The sequence below is a fragment of the Lissotriton helveticus genome, chromosome 3_1 (genome assembly GCF_964261635.1).
Source record: "Lissotriton helveticus chromosome 3_1, aLisHel1.1, whole genome shotgun sequence".
NCBI classification, from domain to species: Eukaryota; Metazoa; Chordata; class Amphibia; order Caudata; family Salamandridae; genus Lissotriton; species Lissotriton helveticus.
The window spans coordinates 821686404-821703609 of record NC_136061.1 but is presented as its reverse complement, the minus strand read 5'-3'; the positions used below and the strand labels follow the sequence as shown (position 1 = coordinate 821703609).

The following is a 17206-nucleotide window of genomic DNA, read 5'->3' as shown; positions in this document are numbered from 1 at the left end:
ACCAGTGAACCACACATCAACATGTTACAGTGGATGAAATTACCCAGTCTTCGTATTCAGTGGGTCTGTTTAGCCCACCATCTTTTAAAAGGATTATCGAATACCCCTATGACTCTAAAACGGAGTAAGAGATTACATTATTGATGTATATCAGATGGCAACATCATTATTGATGACCATAGATTCTATTAGGAAGATATGTAGGTAGCACTTGAAATCATATTATCAAGGTCTGATTTTTTAAACAGTATCAAAACCAGAAATATATGACCTACATACTTCAGAGACTGCTTAGTGCATCAGGGTAGGTATTGATTTACCTGACACCATATAATACCCGATTTCCAGGTGCTCCACTGGCTCCTAATTAATAGGAGCAGGGATTTAAAATTTGCATTCATGATTCACAATCCCTACATCAGCAGGCCCTGAACGCCAGAGGCAATTTGTATTACTTTACTTTCTGCCTAAATCTCTTCAGCCAGAGGAGAAGGGGTATTTCATCATTCCTTGTTTGAAAAAGAGCAGATGCAGTGCAAGTTATCTTTGTGCCAAAAGACAAACATCAAAGGTCAATGCAGTGCTCTCTAAGTAACTTTAATGTATCATAGTGTAAAAGTTTAGGGCAGAATGGTTTTCACGTGGGTAATATCCACCATGGCTGTAAGCATTAGGACCTCATCATGGCGAAGTGCCTATCATGGAGGTAAATTGTTTGACAAGTGATGGTCACATCATTTTTTGTGTGAGAAGTGTCCTTCACTACTTTATGTTGAACGATAACAGCCAATGATTGATTAGCTTTAGATGGAAATAGATCCTCATGGCTACACTTGAATAAGATACCCCAATGATGGCCTTACGCTGGACGAGCAGAGCTCACCATGACTGTACTTTGTATGTGTTACCTATTAAGGCTGACATTCATTGATGAAATCACCTAGCAATATCTAGAGGCATAAAAGTATGTCATTGCTGTTATAGGCATGATATGCCTATCATCGCTATACATTGTACAAAAGTAGACTATACGGTTTATTGCACAGATAGATTCTGTGAATGGGGATGTTTCTTTGGTTATGCCGGGGTCTATCGTATGGGCGCAGACAAGCCCACTCTTGGACTAGCCTTTGCTATCCCTGTATTCGTGCATTAACCCGATGCCAGTGAACAATACACCTTTGGGTACTTTGCTATGTTCCTCTGCTATCAGTTCAGATCCGGACACCCATAAGGTGTCTGCCAAAGGGAAAAGGCCTAAGCGGGGCCTGCAGCATGATGTGATTGACACAACCACACAGGCAGATAATTCTGCAATGTCGGTTTGTGTCAATACCCCAAGCTTTGGAGGCAGTTGGCTCTCTACCCTTACATAATACCTGCTGGACCAATCGCTTTATGGAAGACTGTATTATAAAAATCAAGGTGCTCTTTCATCTGTGTTAGACCATTTAGGAGCTATTGAAACCCAACTCGCACCCTCTTTGATACAGCGACCTTTACTTATTAGAGACTCTACACAGGACATTGTAAACAACAATGTTGCTCCTATCCAGTTTTCAAAGTTAAAACCTCGATAATAGTAGGGGAGATTTTACTATCTAAAGACCATGTTCATACAACATCTCAGACCCACCAGGTCTCTGCGGATGCTCTCACCACCACCCGCAACAGATTCCTCGCAGGAGCTGGAGCAAGATCACCGCCGAGCAGCTCACCACCTCCCTCCACCAGAACCCTCCCGCCAGCACAACGGACCCCAACGAAGCAGCCAGCAACCTCACACAGTGGCTCACCAACTGCGCAGATGACCTCGCACCACTGAAGAACCCTCCCAGCAGACCCGGCAGCAAGAAAGCCCCCTGGTTCACCGACGAACTCAAGATCTCCAAGAAGAACTGCCGCACCCTCGAGAAAGCCTGGCGCCACGACCAGACCACGGACAACATGTCGGCCCTCAAGCACGCCACCCGCAAACACCACCAGCTGATCCGCACCACCAAGAAGACAGCATTCAAAGAACGACTGGACAACAACGGCCACAACAGCAAGGAACTCTTCAGCATCGTCAAAGAGTTCTCCAACCCTAGCGCCGGAACCAACGACATCACTCCCTCGCAAGACCTCTGCGACTCACTCGCCTCGTTCTTCCACAGCAAGATCGCCGACATACACCACAGCTTCGGCGCACAAACCACGCACCCAACCACCAAACCAACGCCCCCCACCACCACCCTCTGCGCCTGGACCCCGGTTAGCACCGCAGACACCACCCGGACGATGAACACTATCCACTCCGGATCGCCAACCGACCCCTGCCCGCACCACGTCTTCAACAAAGCCGATTCCATCATCGCACCCCATCTCCGGGACATCATCAACAGCACCATCTTTCCGGAAAGCTGGTAGCACGCCGAACTCAGCGCCCTCCTGAAGAAACCAACAGCGGACCCCACCGACCTCTAGAACTACCGCCCCATCTTGCTCCTCCCTTTTCCTGCCAAAGTCATCAAGAAGACCGTCAACAGACAGCTCGCCGCCTTCCTCGAGACGAACGGATCCCTCGACCCCTCGCAGTCCAGTTTCCGAGTCAACCACAGCACCGAGACCGCCCTCATCGCAGCCACTGATGACATCGGATCCCTGCTCGACAACGGGGAAACAGCGGCCCTCATCCTCCTGGACCTCTCCGCAGCATTCGACACTGTCTGCCAACGCACCCTAGTACAGCGCCTCAGCAACATCGGAATCCAAGAGAAGGCACTAGAGTGAATCTTCTCGTTCCTCGCCGGAAGAACCCAGAGAGTCCACCTCCCCCCGTTCAGATCCGAGGCCACCAAAGTCATCTGCGGCAAACCACAAGGATCATCACTCAGCCCAACCCTTTTCAATGTCTACATGAGCCCTCTCGCAGCCATCGCACGCAAACACAACCTCAACATCATCTCCTATGCCGACGACACCCAGCTAATCCTCTCCCTCACCAATGACCCCGCCACCGCCAGAACCAGCCTACACGAAGGGATGAAAGACGTCGCCGAATGGATGAAAAACAGCTGCCTGAAACTGAACTCAGACAAGACGGAAATCCTCATCCTGGGATCATCACCCTCCGCCTGGGACGACTCCTGGTGGCCCCCTGCCCTGGGCACCACTCCCAAACCAACGGACCACGCACGCAACCTGGGTTTCATCTTGGACTCCTCCCTCTCGATGACCAGACAAGTCAACGCCGTCTCGTCATCTTGCTTCAACACCCTGCGCATGCTCCGTAAGATCTTCAGATGGATCCCCACCGAAACCAGGAAGAAGTTCACCCAGGCACTCGTCACCAGCCGACTGGACTACGGAAACACCCTCTACGCCGTAACCACTGCCAAACTTCAGAAAAGACTCCAGCGCATCCAGAACGCCTCAGCACGACTCATCCTGGACATCCCCGACACAGCCACATCTCCGGCCACCTGAGAGACCTGCACTGGCTTCCCGTCAACAAGAGGATCACATTCAGGCTCCTCCCCCACGCACACAAGGCCCTCCACGACCGGGGCCCCAAGTACCTCAACAACTGCCTGACCTTCTACACGCCCACCCGCCAGCTACGATCAACTTGCCTCGCCCTTGCCGCCGTACCACGCATCCACAGAGCCACCGCCGGTGGAAGATCCTTCTCCTACCTGGAAGCCAAGACATGAAACTCCCTCCTGATCCACCTCCGGCTGACCCAGGATCATCTCTCCTTCAGGAAGCTCATCAAAACCTGGCTTTTTGAGCAGTTGCGGACCCCTCCCCGCAAGCGCCTTGAGACCCTTCCGGGTGAGTAGCGCGCTATACAAATGTCCATGATTGATTAAGGGAAACTTGAGGCAAGGGACCCAAATTTGCTCCAAAATCAGACCATTTTAAATCTTTACCCTGCCTATTGTCCTTATGCAGCGGTTTTGGCTGCAGTTCCATCCCTTATGGAGGACCCAGGAGGAATCATTTGGGGAGCTGCGTAACAAGGTTTTGGACTGGTTTGTTCACCATAGAGGTTTTTCTTTCCCCCTTTCCGATGAGATTTTGATAACCCAAAGGATTGGAAGGATTGGTCATGGTCTAATCACTATTAAAGGAGACTCTATCAATATTAACTTTAAATCACCATCTGTGCTTTAGGCCATATTTCTTGGGACTATCAGCCTGTGTGTCTCCAGGAGCTCTCCAGTCCCTGTCCCACTTGAATATTTCTATAAATCCCTCTTTTCGTCTGTGCCATTTGGTAATCTGCTAGTAATGGTGCCTTACAGGAAAGGGGCGATGGATACTCCAGGACTGACATTAGCTCCACAGCCATCTGGCTCATCTGTTACCTAGTTTGTTTCCATTAATGATCAGTTTAATGTCTCTTTAGGGAACTGGTTTGATGTTTTATCTGAAATCGGCTGACTCCCTCAGTCTTACATCGGAAACATGTCTTTAAATGTTTCTAAAGAGGCAGTAAGTGTGGAGAAGGGGTTTGGTGCAGTATCTGTAGTGCCTATCTATTCTTTTTCTGTTGTGAGGTGAAATGTAGCTGGGTTTAAAGATTGGCTAGACTTTGTAAACAAGTTTGATTTTGATATTTTGCAAGAAGCCTGGGATATCACATCAGTTTCATGTAGGTGTTTCTCCTGTTATTTGTGCCATGCTCTACCTTCCACTCTTGGGAGAGCTGGAGGTGGTCTTTCAGTATGGGTAAAATTGAATCTCGGGGTTAAAGTGTTAAGTTTGGTTCAGTTAGCGTCACTTACCGGACTCTGCTTATTAAAGATAGTTTGACTTCTTTTTACTGTTATATGGTTAACTTTTACAATAATGATTTTGCTAATTCCTTTATCATCTTTTTGGGGAATGTTTTCATTTTATACTGAGTTTGAAACCAATTGGGTCTGGCAATACATCCCTACCTAGGGGCAGATTTATGAAGGCCTTGCGCCGCCGGTGCGTCACTTTTTCCCATGTTAAAAATGACGCACCGGCGGCGCAAGGCCTTCATAAATAAGGCCCTTAGATTTTTGCCTAGTGGGGACTTTAATGCCAAACTTCGGGTTCAGCATGAAGATCTGGGGTTCAAGGGCTCTGCTACTGAAATTGCTACTCTAGAAATTCATAGTTTTCATAAATTTCATAACTTTCATAGTCTCACTTGATCTTGTGGATTTACCAGATTTTTTTCAGAGTGAAGGACCTACTATAGGGGTGTGGCGAATGTCTACGATTTATTATATATCCGCTCCGAGGAACTTGCTTTAGTGACTCCAAATGTTTGATTAGAGAAACCCAATGGGGGATCACAACGCATTGTCTAATGAAGGGGTTTTCCCCATGGGCAGGGACAATCTGCCTTCAGTTTGATTGAAATTACTCAGCATTCGAGAGATGCTCTCCAATTGGTCTGCTATCTGAAGGACCCAAAGGCTATTCTTAGTCTTCTGCTAAAGAATCATTTATGAGTTGTCTGGGTGAGGATATTGGAGAAGTTTGATTTGCACAATATCATCATTTAAGCTTACTTATTTGGAGCCGCTTGATGAAATGTCCTTTGGCCAGCTGAAGATTGCGCACATTGGGTTGACAAGCATTGTTCTGCGTCAAATTGCCTTTTAAGAAAGGCTTTCTCTGGGAGCCCTAGAGATATTGGTGAGGTTCGGGAGGCTAGGATGGTCTATAAATGAACTATTAAGGAGAGGAAGAATTTATTGACTAATAGTACTGGGAACAGTTGGATTTGGCAGCAATCAGAATAACAGCAAAGTGCTCTGGGATACTGTTAAAAAATCTGCCAGAGGGATGTCCGATCTAATCCACTTTTAGTCCATAACATATCTGGTTTAGAGTGGGTTAAGAACTTTTCCACTATTCATCAGCTATCAGAGCATAAGACACAAAACTATTTGTGTCAGGCTCATTTGGAAACGTCTCCTCTCCTTTTGGAAGTGGAGGAAGCTATGAGGCAGAGCTAAGGTGGCAAAGATCCCAGTCCAGATGGGATACCATGGACATTTCTAGGTATATAATAAAAATCTGGGATCCTTTGCTCACAATTTTGTTCAATAACTCCTTGTGTAGCAGGGTTCCGAGCTCTTGAGCACTTTCAATAATTGGCCCAATTTTTAAAACAGGAGAGCGTGGGTTACCGAAATGTTATCAGCCAAATTCTCTTATCGACAGCGCAGTAAATATTATGGGGAGGGTCATTTTAAATAGTTTATGGTCTTGGACTATTCTTAATAATATTATGACCCTGTGTCCGTATGGCTTTCTTCTAGGGCTTGGTACTGTGGAACAGTGTCTGAAGCTGCACTTGATTGTGGATCAGTATACCATCCCCAGGCACCGTCCACTGTACCTGGCCTTTATGGACTTATCTACCACATTGTATTGCATGAATGGGACCAAGCCGTGGCTGATTTTGATAGATCTCGGAGTGGAAATTTCCCTGGTGATTTTCTCCCTGCATGAGAATTTAGAGGCCAGGGTCTGTGGTAGCCACAGTGGAATCTTCTTATATTTTCCCTTTAGTAAGCAAGGTGCACCAGGAATGCATTTTGGCACCTTGCTTTATATTATTTATATTAATGAATTAAGTCCCCCACTTGTCTGCAGCTACTAGTGATGTACAGAAGATTGCTAATTCATTTGTCTTGGTGTTAGTAAACTTTGACAGCGCTGTTTTAATAAAAAGAACTCCTAGTGCCTTACTTAAGTTAGTTGAGTATATTTTCTCATTCGTGGGTATCTTAGAATTGCCAACAAATTATGAGAAATCCCATATAATGGTGTCTAGTACAGGGACGACGACTATGACGTCCCTGCGGATTAAAGACGAGTCTCTGAGTTGTGTGAAGAGTTTTAGTTACCTTGGTGTTAATTTTGATTCAGCAGGTTCTAATCAGCCACAGATAAATGCCTCTCATATGAAATTAAGCAGAACGGCAGAAGCTCTATTTAATCTCTCCCAAAACGTAGGTAAGGACCTTATTATACCCTATATTGAGATTTATAACCTGCGGTGCATCCCAACAGCTAGGTACGGAGCAGAGATTTGGGGGTTTCATTACAGGTGGAAAAAAACTGGATTTGTAGGTGGCTTTTGAATCTTCCATTTTATATTGCATGTTAAATGTTTCCGATTAGTTAAGTTAGCCCTGCTTATATTCTGGGTTCGCGTGTGGTGAAACGTGGAGGAAAGTTTTAATAGGAAGGTCATTTTAGACTGTTTAAGTTTAGACAAAGGTCTTTCTATTCCTTGATTGAAATATGTCCGTAAGTCTTTTATTGATATTGGCTCCCCTGAAATGTTTACCACACCACTCACTTTCAGAAAATCAGATAAGAGGCTGTTTATCCCAAAGATTGGAGGCGGTTTTAAGTAATTGGTATTTCCGTAACTACTTCACATTTTTAGCTTCGGTAGAGAGGGCTTTTTATTTATCTCTGGAGCTCATTCCGTGGGAGTGGTCTTTTCTCTTTTGTTTCAGGGCAGGGACAGTATGGTTCCTTTTGGGTTTTTCAGGTGGGGCAACATTCTGGGGGAATAGTTTATCGACCTGTCCTTGTGATGGGTTGGTGAACCAATCTTTGTTGCATTTCATGTTTTTGTCTAAATTTTATAGACCATTTTTCTTATGTTGTCTCAAACAATTTTAAAAACCTCTTGCCTTCCAGAAATGTAAAGATGCCCAACTGTAATTACAGTTGTTAGGTAGTTCAGATGATTGTTATAGCTTATGCTGCTATCTCAAAATGTTCATAAGAAGTAGGAAATCTATGGACAGTTGATGGCAGATTATCAGGTCAATTCGTCCAGTATCCGTCTGCTTATTAGTGGAGGTGTTTGCCTTTTTGTTTTGTATATGCACTTTATTATAGAGGTTTTTATTGTATGGAGATGAGATTCTCTGCAGATTGAATGGAAGTAGCATTCTGTAATTACTAATTTTTAATGTGTTATATTTTTATGTGATGAATTGTATTGTGAATTTTTATGATTTCATATGTAAAATCGAATAACGATATACTGAACCAAGCTAGACTTTACGATCTGTACATTGTATGTTAAGAACATATCATGTTTATATACATTGATACAGATGTATTCCCATTATTACTCAGCAGAGGGTACAAATTTTTCATTATGAACATATATGCACAAGAAGAGCAAATATCCTTTTACTTAGAGTACGTGTCTAATTTTTATCCAGTAAAATATGTTGAAGCCTGTTCATAAAATTACCAGCAGTTATGATTCCTGTTATTTAGTTAGAGCTAAGCTCTTCTTGATAAATCAATGGCTCAAGGTCACTGTATCAATATATGGAGAGAAAAGCAGCATTCTTCCCTTTCACCAATGAAATATAGCCTATGCGTGAGGCCTAATGCTGTCATAAATACAGCAACTCTGGCCTTGAGGATAGTATCATGTGGCATGGGACAGCTTGTGAAGTTGAGTTCAATTTTTAGCAGCTATGAGCTCTATTGTAGAAATTAAGTGAACAATTCGTGGGCTTTACCAGTAATGCATATTTCTGTTCCTGGGTTGTTCATGAGGATCACAACTTCCTCATTGCTAAATGCCACTAAGATTGAGTAGAGAAAGAAGGCCAGCTTTGCCTTTAATCAAAATGTATAGTGTATGATATACATACTTGTAGCTTAACATTTCCATTGACGTATCCTACCCTAAACTCTGAATGAGACTCTTGAAGCAGATTGTTTTCATAGATGTACGTGTTCACTTGTTTATCTTAAAAAAGAGAGGCCTCTCATGGGATGAATGTTACTGATGGCCACAGAATCCCCTTTATGTTATTTCAAGAGGCTTTTCACATTATTGATCCTAAGGCTCTTTAAGAATGTTCCTTCTTCCACAGAGAAGTGGATAATCTCTAGTCAGCATGTGCCCACTGTCTATGTTAGGTGGATTTTAAAGTGGTTGTAGAATTAAAGGTTTTAAGCGGAGTATTTTTTGTGAGAATGCAGCTAACCTTAAGTAAAGGTTGCAAATTTCCTCTGAATGTATAGTTAGCCAAGTGGAGAAAGGTGCTTGGCATGGAGGAAGCTACGTCATTTTTGATATTGTGACTTGTAGTGGCAATCAAGTGAATACATTTTTGCTTCTTTTATTTTGAGTGTGGGATCAGAGAGATGATTGTATCTTTATGAATCAATATTTGCTTTAGGATGAGAGGCTTTAGCTCTGTTGATGTTGCTCTAGCATGTCTTTTTTTCTCATTTGTAGGCTTTTTACATTTTCTGGGGTGTGGGGTTGGTATCACATTCTTTCCTCGTTCTGCATGGCATTTCTGTCTTCAATTAGTCCAGCTACAAATCGCCGAGTTATGGGTGTCTTATTACCTTTTTGCGCACAGATATCTGCTATCTTATAATACAGCTTCCATTTTAAGCACATGGTTGTTAGATTACTTTAGGTAAATATTTTGTGCTTCTACTCCGTGATGTTTGAAATAATCCTATATGTCAGGCCTTGTTAATGTGGAAAAAGAAGAAACTATTGTACAGATAGGCCAATACTGTACAGTGTTGTTAAACTGTCATTCTTAGAGATGATAACCTACAGAGTGGAATCCTTTTTGAAAATGTTTCTACTCTATACGTGGAACCACTTTTTGGGTATGGAATGTTAAGAACATTCTTACTAAAGAAGTCTACCAATGTGTGTGAAGGAAAGACTATAGTAGTTCATTGTTGAACAAAGTTTACCAAGCCTAATTACTAACATGATCTGTAGGATTAACATAGGAAAGCAAAAGCCACCATGGTCATGCATTTCTTCACCGATAGTAATTAGCGCGGTCATGGCATACATTGAATGAGGTGAATTTACAGTGAATGTATGCAAGATTCAAATAGTTAATTACTGATAAACGTAACCTTACACTGGCCAACAAATGGTGAAAATTGAGTAATTTGTTTTGCTGAGTGTGCACTTTAGGAGACGGTGTCATATCCGCCATGAAGATGAGATGAGCTGTTTGTGTTTATAATAAAATAGGGGTACCAAAATATTATTGCTTGTTTTTGCCTAACTACAAATGCATTATGACTGTACATGGTTCACGATTGCCACTTATTTTCTTAAAGTAAATGCTCTTAGTCCTTTATTTCCACAAATATGACATTTACAATGTGTACCATTACACTGGTTACATGTGTTTGTTTTTTCCCATAACCTATGATATTAAAACAAAATTACATGCTGTGTGCAGAGAATGGCTTATACAGCACAGTTTGAGATTATCCACAATTTTAAACAACGATATTAATCTAGAGCAAAAAATAAATGTTCACAGTAACAACATTTTTAACAGTTCCTATTCATCAAAATTCTGTTTTTTATGGGGATTGGCTGTGCAGAGAGTGCTTATACTTGCTTTAGTGATGAAGATGGGCATAAAACAAACTCTGAGAACTTCAGAATGCCAAGAAGGATTCAATAGGATGACCTGATGTGTAGAACCATAATGAAATGGCACCACCAGTAACTGTTTTAAAATTTGTTGCTAGAGGTATGTCTTGAGCCTCTTTAAGTCGGTAACAGTATAATCATTATTGAGATCATTTAAGGTTGTAGAACATCTATGAAGGCTCATGACATTGAAATATAATTTTTGCCATGCATTTAATATATGCTGTAGTTCCAATGCTATGGAGGTCTGGGTGGGCGGGATTTTGTCTTAATCCTATAGACTTTGTTCAAATTTAACAAATGTGTGCTTTAAATATCTTCCGACAGTTTGACAGGTACCATTGTCCCTGACCTGATTGTGAGCAGCAATCACCAGATGTGGCTTCTCTTCCATACTGACAACACCAACAGTGCCCAAGGGTTCAAAGCTTCATATGAAGGTAAGGTGTTCTGAGCACTTGTGACTTGCTGGTTGTTTACCTGTAAAGTGGCCCTCAGGATACTTATGGAGTTTTAGCAATCGGTTAATGGCTAAGTCATCTTCTAATAAGAGGGCTTCTGCTGTAGACTACAGTGCTAGCATGTGTGTAATTTAAAAGTAAATGTTCAAAGGCATGTATATGCACATCCATATCATTGTGACTTAAATAGGTTTACCCTTACACATTCTCAGATTATATATAACACATTTTAAAATGCTCAAGCAGGTCCATGTGATCATTTTTACATCTATAGGAAGATATATATCCACACGTTTTTAATTACTGTGATTTGTATGCACTTAGGAAGGCACAGAAAATACCTTTTTCACTGTGAGGTTATGGGGCTAGCTATGTTGAAAGGAGTCAGCATTCTCTGCTTTCTAAAGTCACTGAATTTCTCCTTTGGCTATTCAAAAGTTATCACGGCTGAAATTGGAAGCATTTGTGTCACACCACCGTTGCTAGCTACAGAGTTTCTGCATTTATGATGGTGATAAACGGATCAATATTGCATTATATTACAGTTTGACGGTAGTTTTCCGTTTAGATACATTGAATTGAAATAATTATATTTTGTAAGACATGGAGGTGAACGGCTGCAGTGAAATCGGGGAAATAGAGAGCGCTTGATTTTTGTAATTAATCACAGATATTAATCGTTCCTTTCGTATTAATTATTTCATTTATATATGATTAATTGTGACTAGGCAAACATCATTATGGTCTAAAATGTTTTTGTAAAAATGTGTCATTCATATCTGAGGTGTTGCAGTTGATCAAACCTTCCCTGTTTTATGACGTTGTCTGGTTGCAATCATGGTGAAGTTCAAATGTTTCTTTGTTTACTATTTTATTTATGGCCACAATAGGTTGTAATTTGGTGCAATGTTGCTTGGTTGAAAATACAGTTCAGACTTTACGCCTTATCTGACAGTGCAGCTTGAAACGCACACTCTCGCCAGTGGTTATTCCATAGTTTCCCCTCCACCGTTGCCTTCTAAACACGGTCAGCACAGTCCCCAACCTCTGCAAAAGTTTTAGCCTAATAGATCTCAGCAATCCCATTTCTGTGTGTGTCGAAATCCCCCTTAACTGATGTGAATAATTTCTTCAAGTGGCTGTACCGCCTATCGTGATATATTGGATGTCAGGAACGAAAGAAAGAAGGCTCCTTATCCACACAATATAGTGGATGTCATGAAAAACAAGTTTTTAGTGGATGAGAAATTATAGCATTTGTTCTTAACTCAGTTTAAAAAGCAAGCAATTTCCTGGTCATCTCACGTGATAAGCCTGGGCAGTCGTGTTAAATCTTACGAAAAGCAACATTCAGTGCCCCTCCAGCAAGGCCTGGTGCAGTGTGGTTATGACTATCACTGGGCCTGGCTATCGTTTGCTTTGAATACTGCCACGTGCCTTACCTGAACCTACAGCATTCTGTGAACCTTCTAGTTTGAATCCTGTTTGGAGTATACAGACCAGAAACATGTGAGTGTTTGTGAAGCTCTCCTGAGGAGAGGCGAATTTGACAAGTTGTTGAGTCACAGGCTGGACCATCATTTACAATATTATTTCCACATTGACTGGTTTTAAAGGGCTCCTTTATTTAGCTCATGCTCACGGGGTCAGAAAGTGATATTGAAAGGTAAAATATATACCTGCTGTAAATCTCCCTTTCCTTTCATATTCTTTTCTGTGAAAAGATCATGTGGCTTTTCGAAAAAGTGCATTTACTTAAAAAAAAAAAACAAGAATAAAAAATATGTATATACCCTGGCTAGCAGCTGCATTGTGGATACTGCCATATTTTGAATATTTGTGTGGGTCTGTTTATTAGAGACCTAGTCAGTTTAACCTTACTATGCAGATGCTACATATGACAATTAGTTGGCGGGGGCTATACAATCAATTACAGTTGACAGGGACCTTCACATTTCAGAATTCAGTAGGATATTAATTAATCATATTAAACTGCAATCAGACTTCAGTTAACACTGTTGTTGTCAGTGCTGGGGAGCCAAAGTGTTGTTAATATTGAACCCACTCAGGCATGGGCTAACATCACGGTGTAGACATCCCTAAAAAGAATTGGAAAAGCTTGAGCCAGCCCTTTTGAGCTACTGAGCCGCAGTGAGTGACCGTCTGACAGTTCTTAGCTTGCCTCTGCTATTACCGTAAGTAACAGCGTGCGACATGCAACTGAGACCAACTTTTTGGGTTCAATTCTTCGCAGAGTATGTGTGGTTCCATTAGATCCCAGTGCAAAAAGTGTAGAGCAAACATTGGGGTCGATTAGGATCGCGGACGGACTTGAGTCCGTCCGCGACCCCTGAGGAGGAGGGAACGTCCGCATGGGCTGCGGCGTTCCCTCCGATCAAATTAGGATGTGACCGCCAGTGTGGCGGTCACATCCTCCATCTCTAACATTGCGGCGGGTGCAGCTTCAAGCTGCATCCGCCGCAATGTAAAAAATCCATGCACAGCATTTGCGTGCACAAAGCGGCAGGCACCGCGCGGTGCCTGCTGCATTGTGCACGCAAATGCAGGGGGGTACCATAGGTACCCCTCATGTGCACCCCCCACCCCACCTTCACCCAGGGGGCCCGCAACGGGCCCCCGAAGTGAAGGTCCGTATGCTTTTCCACGGCGGTAAAGTCGCCGCGGAAAAGCATATATTTTCAGACATCCTAATATGCCTGGCGGTGTCTGATAGACACCGCCAGACATGTTAGTGCTTTTCCGCCGCGGTCGCCTTCCGACCGCGGCGGAAAAGCGGCGGACAGATTATCAGACCCACCAGCCATCCTAATTTGGCGGTGGGTCTTTGGAGTCTCCGCCGCGGTTTTTCCGCATCCTCCAGGCCGGCGGACACTTCTGCCGGCCCGGAGGATGCGGAAAAACCGCCATCCTAATCGACCCCTCTGTCTTTTCCTGCATATTCAGTCCCCTGACAATCCAGAGGAGCATAGATCACTCTACCAACCCACTTGGTGCTTCAGACCTGAAAAGTGTACAGAAACAAAATTCATACTTTCTTCATGTCAGAAATTCATTGCATGCACAGTTAACGTGTGCAGTAAGCATCAGAGTAAGTTAATAATTAGATCCTATATCGTTCGGACCAGTCAGCTACATCGATATATTGAGCATTCTTGACACGTGATAGCATATTTTGAATTACATCTTATAAAACTGAAAATATAAATGATGTGCCTGCTAAACAATAGACGAGTAATGATCTAAAATGAGAAATCCAGATATTTGCTAGCATCTGTGTGATGCACAAGATTAAGAGATATAATAAAATGTTCTCTGTTCACGTTCTTGTCCAGTTCAATGTTTCAACGCACCCGTCCAATACAGCGTATTTCTTTTGTGCAAAAGACCTCAGTCTTCGAAGATAAGTCTCTTAAATCGGAAATACTTTTTTTTTTGCGTCAGTGGCTTCCCTGACAGTGGCAAATCAGTTTAAAGGGCAAGTCACAGAAATACATCACTCTAAGACATTCATCAATCAAAGGCCGCTTTTGGCCTGCTTGTCTCTGAACACTTTCATAATCTTGCCAATTAATTAAGTGAAGGCTGTAGTTTGGCATGGAACACAAACAATGACTTTGCTTGACAAAATGTTATAGCTATATCACTTTGTGAATATGTTTTTCAACGTGATGTACCAGAAACATCTCCAAATTTCTGCAGATGCACGATCCAGTCCCCCTGGGAAATGTAACAAATTGAAGCATATAGAGGAACTATTAATGCAGTTTATTTCAATTTAGTTTGTTATTATGTTCAATAAAAAATTAGTGTGCATAGTGGAATCAAATCTGTATGCGTCTCTCTTATAGTAAATGCACGTTTCCTTCCAAACCCCCATGCAATTATATTTGATTTCTGTTAAGCCAACTAATTGTGTAATAAGTACAAGAAAAAAGGTGTACAAGCAACAGATTATCGTGGTTATTTTATTCTCCTAGCATTTTCTAGCATCTATTCTTGCTTGATGAGCCTGCAAATGAACACATTCATCTTTCTAAATGAGCAAAATATGCAGATGAGCTGAGCAGGCGGGATCTGCCTCAATCTTACGGTTATTGATCTTATATTGTTCTAGAAGTTCCCATTTGCCGGCTTCATTGATTATTGTAATGTTTCCTGCAATGTGAATTTCCCCCACTCACTGCATTCTGCCTGCATTTATATTCTCAACAACTGCTCTTTTGTGGTGGTAAGGTATTTTGGTGGGTTCGGCGCCCAACAAAAAAAATTATTTGAGCGTAACTTGCAGTTGGCAGGTTTCTATCTCAGCAATGCCAACGTAGCCTTTTATGCTTGCAAATTTGATAAAATGAGTACCTTTTGATTGAAAATAAAAACACCTATCTTTAAAGCAGGTGGAGGCAATTTAGGTTTAGGTTGTGGGGCTACACATCTTGATCTCTCTCCAGCTATTCCATGTACAACTACTCACCAAGGTGCCAGGGGCATTGTAAGTGACATCACACTCCATTTGCCACGCAGCCCCCTTCACAGGGTTATGTCCTTGTCCCAAGGTCAGTCCCTCAGCAGCTTCAAATGTGCTGCTGGAGTGCTATGAGAAGGAAGGGCAAGAAGCAGGCACCTCAGAATTTAATTAGCCCTGTTTCCTTAATGTTTCTGCCAACCCATGACACAAGGGTTAGTAAGGACGGTTTGTTGGTATTTAAGGAAAAGCCTTGGCTACTATTTTTGTATGATTGCCTTCGATTCACTCTTCCTCTAAATGTTCAAAATGTACTCAAGCAATATTCCTTCCTTCTAGTCATTAATCTCGTGCCAGCTATGTCAGTGCACAGAGGGCTATATTTTTCTGTCACTAGCAAAGTGGGGCTCTGTCTTATTTTGTAGAGGGTGGTGGGCCCCAGACTTGAAAATAACCCTTTGAAGAACCATTTCCAGTGAATTAACCCTCTTTTAGGACTGGAAACAAAATATTCATAGAAAAGGGGGGCTCGTGTTACTTACTTCAAATGTTAACATCTAATTTCAGAGTTTTGATTCATGCTTCTAGGCAAAGCTCAAGCTGTGTGCTTCCCCCTGATTGAATCCCACACATTTTGCCTGGCATTTCTTATAGCCATGTAAAGAATGCTTTGCAATGCTGGTTCTTTTCCAGTGGTAAAGTACATTAGCACATAAAAAGAAGGAGGTCTTTTGTGGTCAGAACTAACCTTTGACATTCATACTCACTTGGAAGCATGCCAACTACCTGCTTTCCTTCTCCAGTTACATTATATTTTAGACATCCTTTAACCCATTGCCTGCTGATGACGAGCCCAGCTCGTCATGAGGCACAGTGGAGCTGTGCTCACGACGAGCTGGGCTCGTCATAACGGCTGCCCTACTCCCCCGCGGGGTGAATTCCACACCTGTGCGGACGTTCTACCGGAGTGGGAGGAGTCATGACGAGCCCAGCTCTTCATGGGCACAGCTGCACTGTGCCTCATGACGAGCTGGGCTCGTAATGAGCACCACGGCGCCGCACACAGCCCCCTCTCCCCTGCACAGGAGGGGAATTACCCCCGTGGTTAAGGGGTTAAAGGAAGTTACTTTGGTTGGAGGTGAAAAGTAATTGATACTGGATGTTATTGTTCTCAGGCCAAGAAGACAGCTACTGTTTGCATTCACGGTAGATGCATTTGGAGCAGCTACATAATTATCTGAGTGCCTACCCTACGTTCCTTTTTACATCTTATGTCCCCATATAATGCAGGAGACCACTATTAGATGACGAGAGGGTGAAGACAAATGCTGACTATGTGACTACATGTCCTTTAATCTCTAGTGCCTAATTGGACATCAGATGTATCCCAACCAAAATATGAGCCGATAAAAACTCAGACTGGTTTGTATGAAAGACATGTTTGAGTGTGTGAAATTCACAATTAAAATACTCTACAGTAATGGTGTATCAAAGTTGTTAAAATAGACCCAATTAGGACAAATTATAATTCTAAGGACGACCTTGAAGAACGCCCTTCGACGCATAGGGCAGATGATTTGGATGAAAAATGTAGACCCCCAGATGTTGGAGTAACTCATTCTCTGTAAGAGCATCAAACTTGTTTTTAATCTTGTCAGTGGATGCCTGAAATAATTGTCAGAGGACAATTGGGGTATACATTACACAATTGTATTCTTAGATACACCCCTCCAAAACAAACCGCTACCTGGATGGGCAAGGTAGAATCCACCCAGATTTAAGTGGTATCTGGGCGAGGACTCAATGATGAAG

General features: G+C 42.6%; 1 protein-coding gene across 1 annotated transcript in view; it reads left to right on the top strand.

Annotated features, from left to right (window-relative positions):
* The window catches only part of CSMD2 (CUB and Sushi multiple domains 2), a 607842-nt gene that overhangs the window by 68470 nt on the left and 522166 nt on the right, over window positions 1–17206 (top strand). Inside the window, exon 7 of the mRNA XM_078683053.1 lies at window positions 10778–10890. Within this exon, the coding sequence (XP_078539179.1) occupies window positions 10778–10890 (113 nt within the window). The remainder of the gene's footprint in view (window positions 1–10777; window positions 10891–17206) is intronic.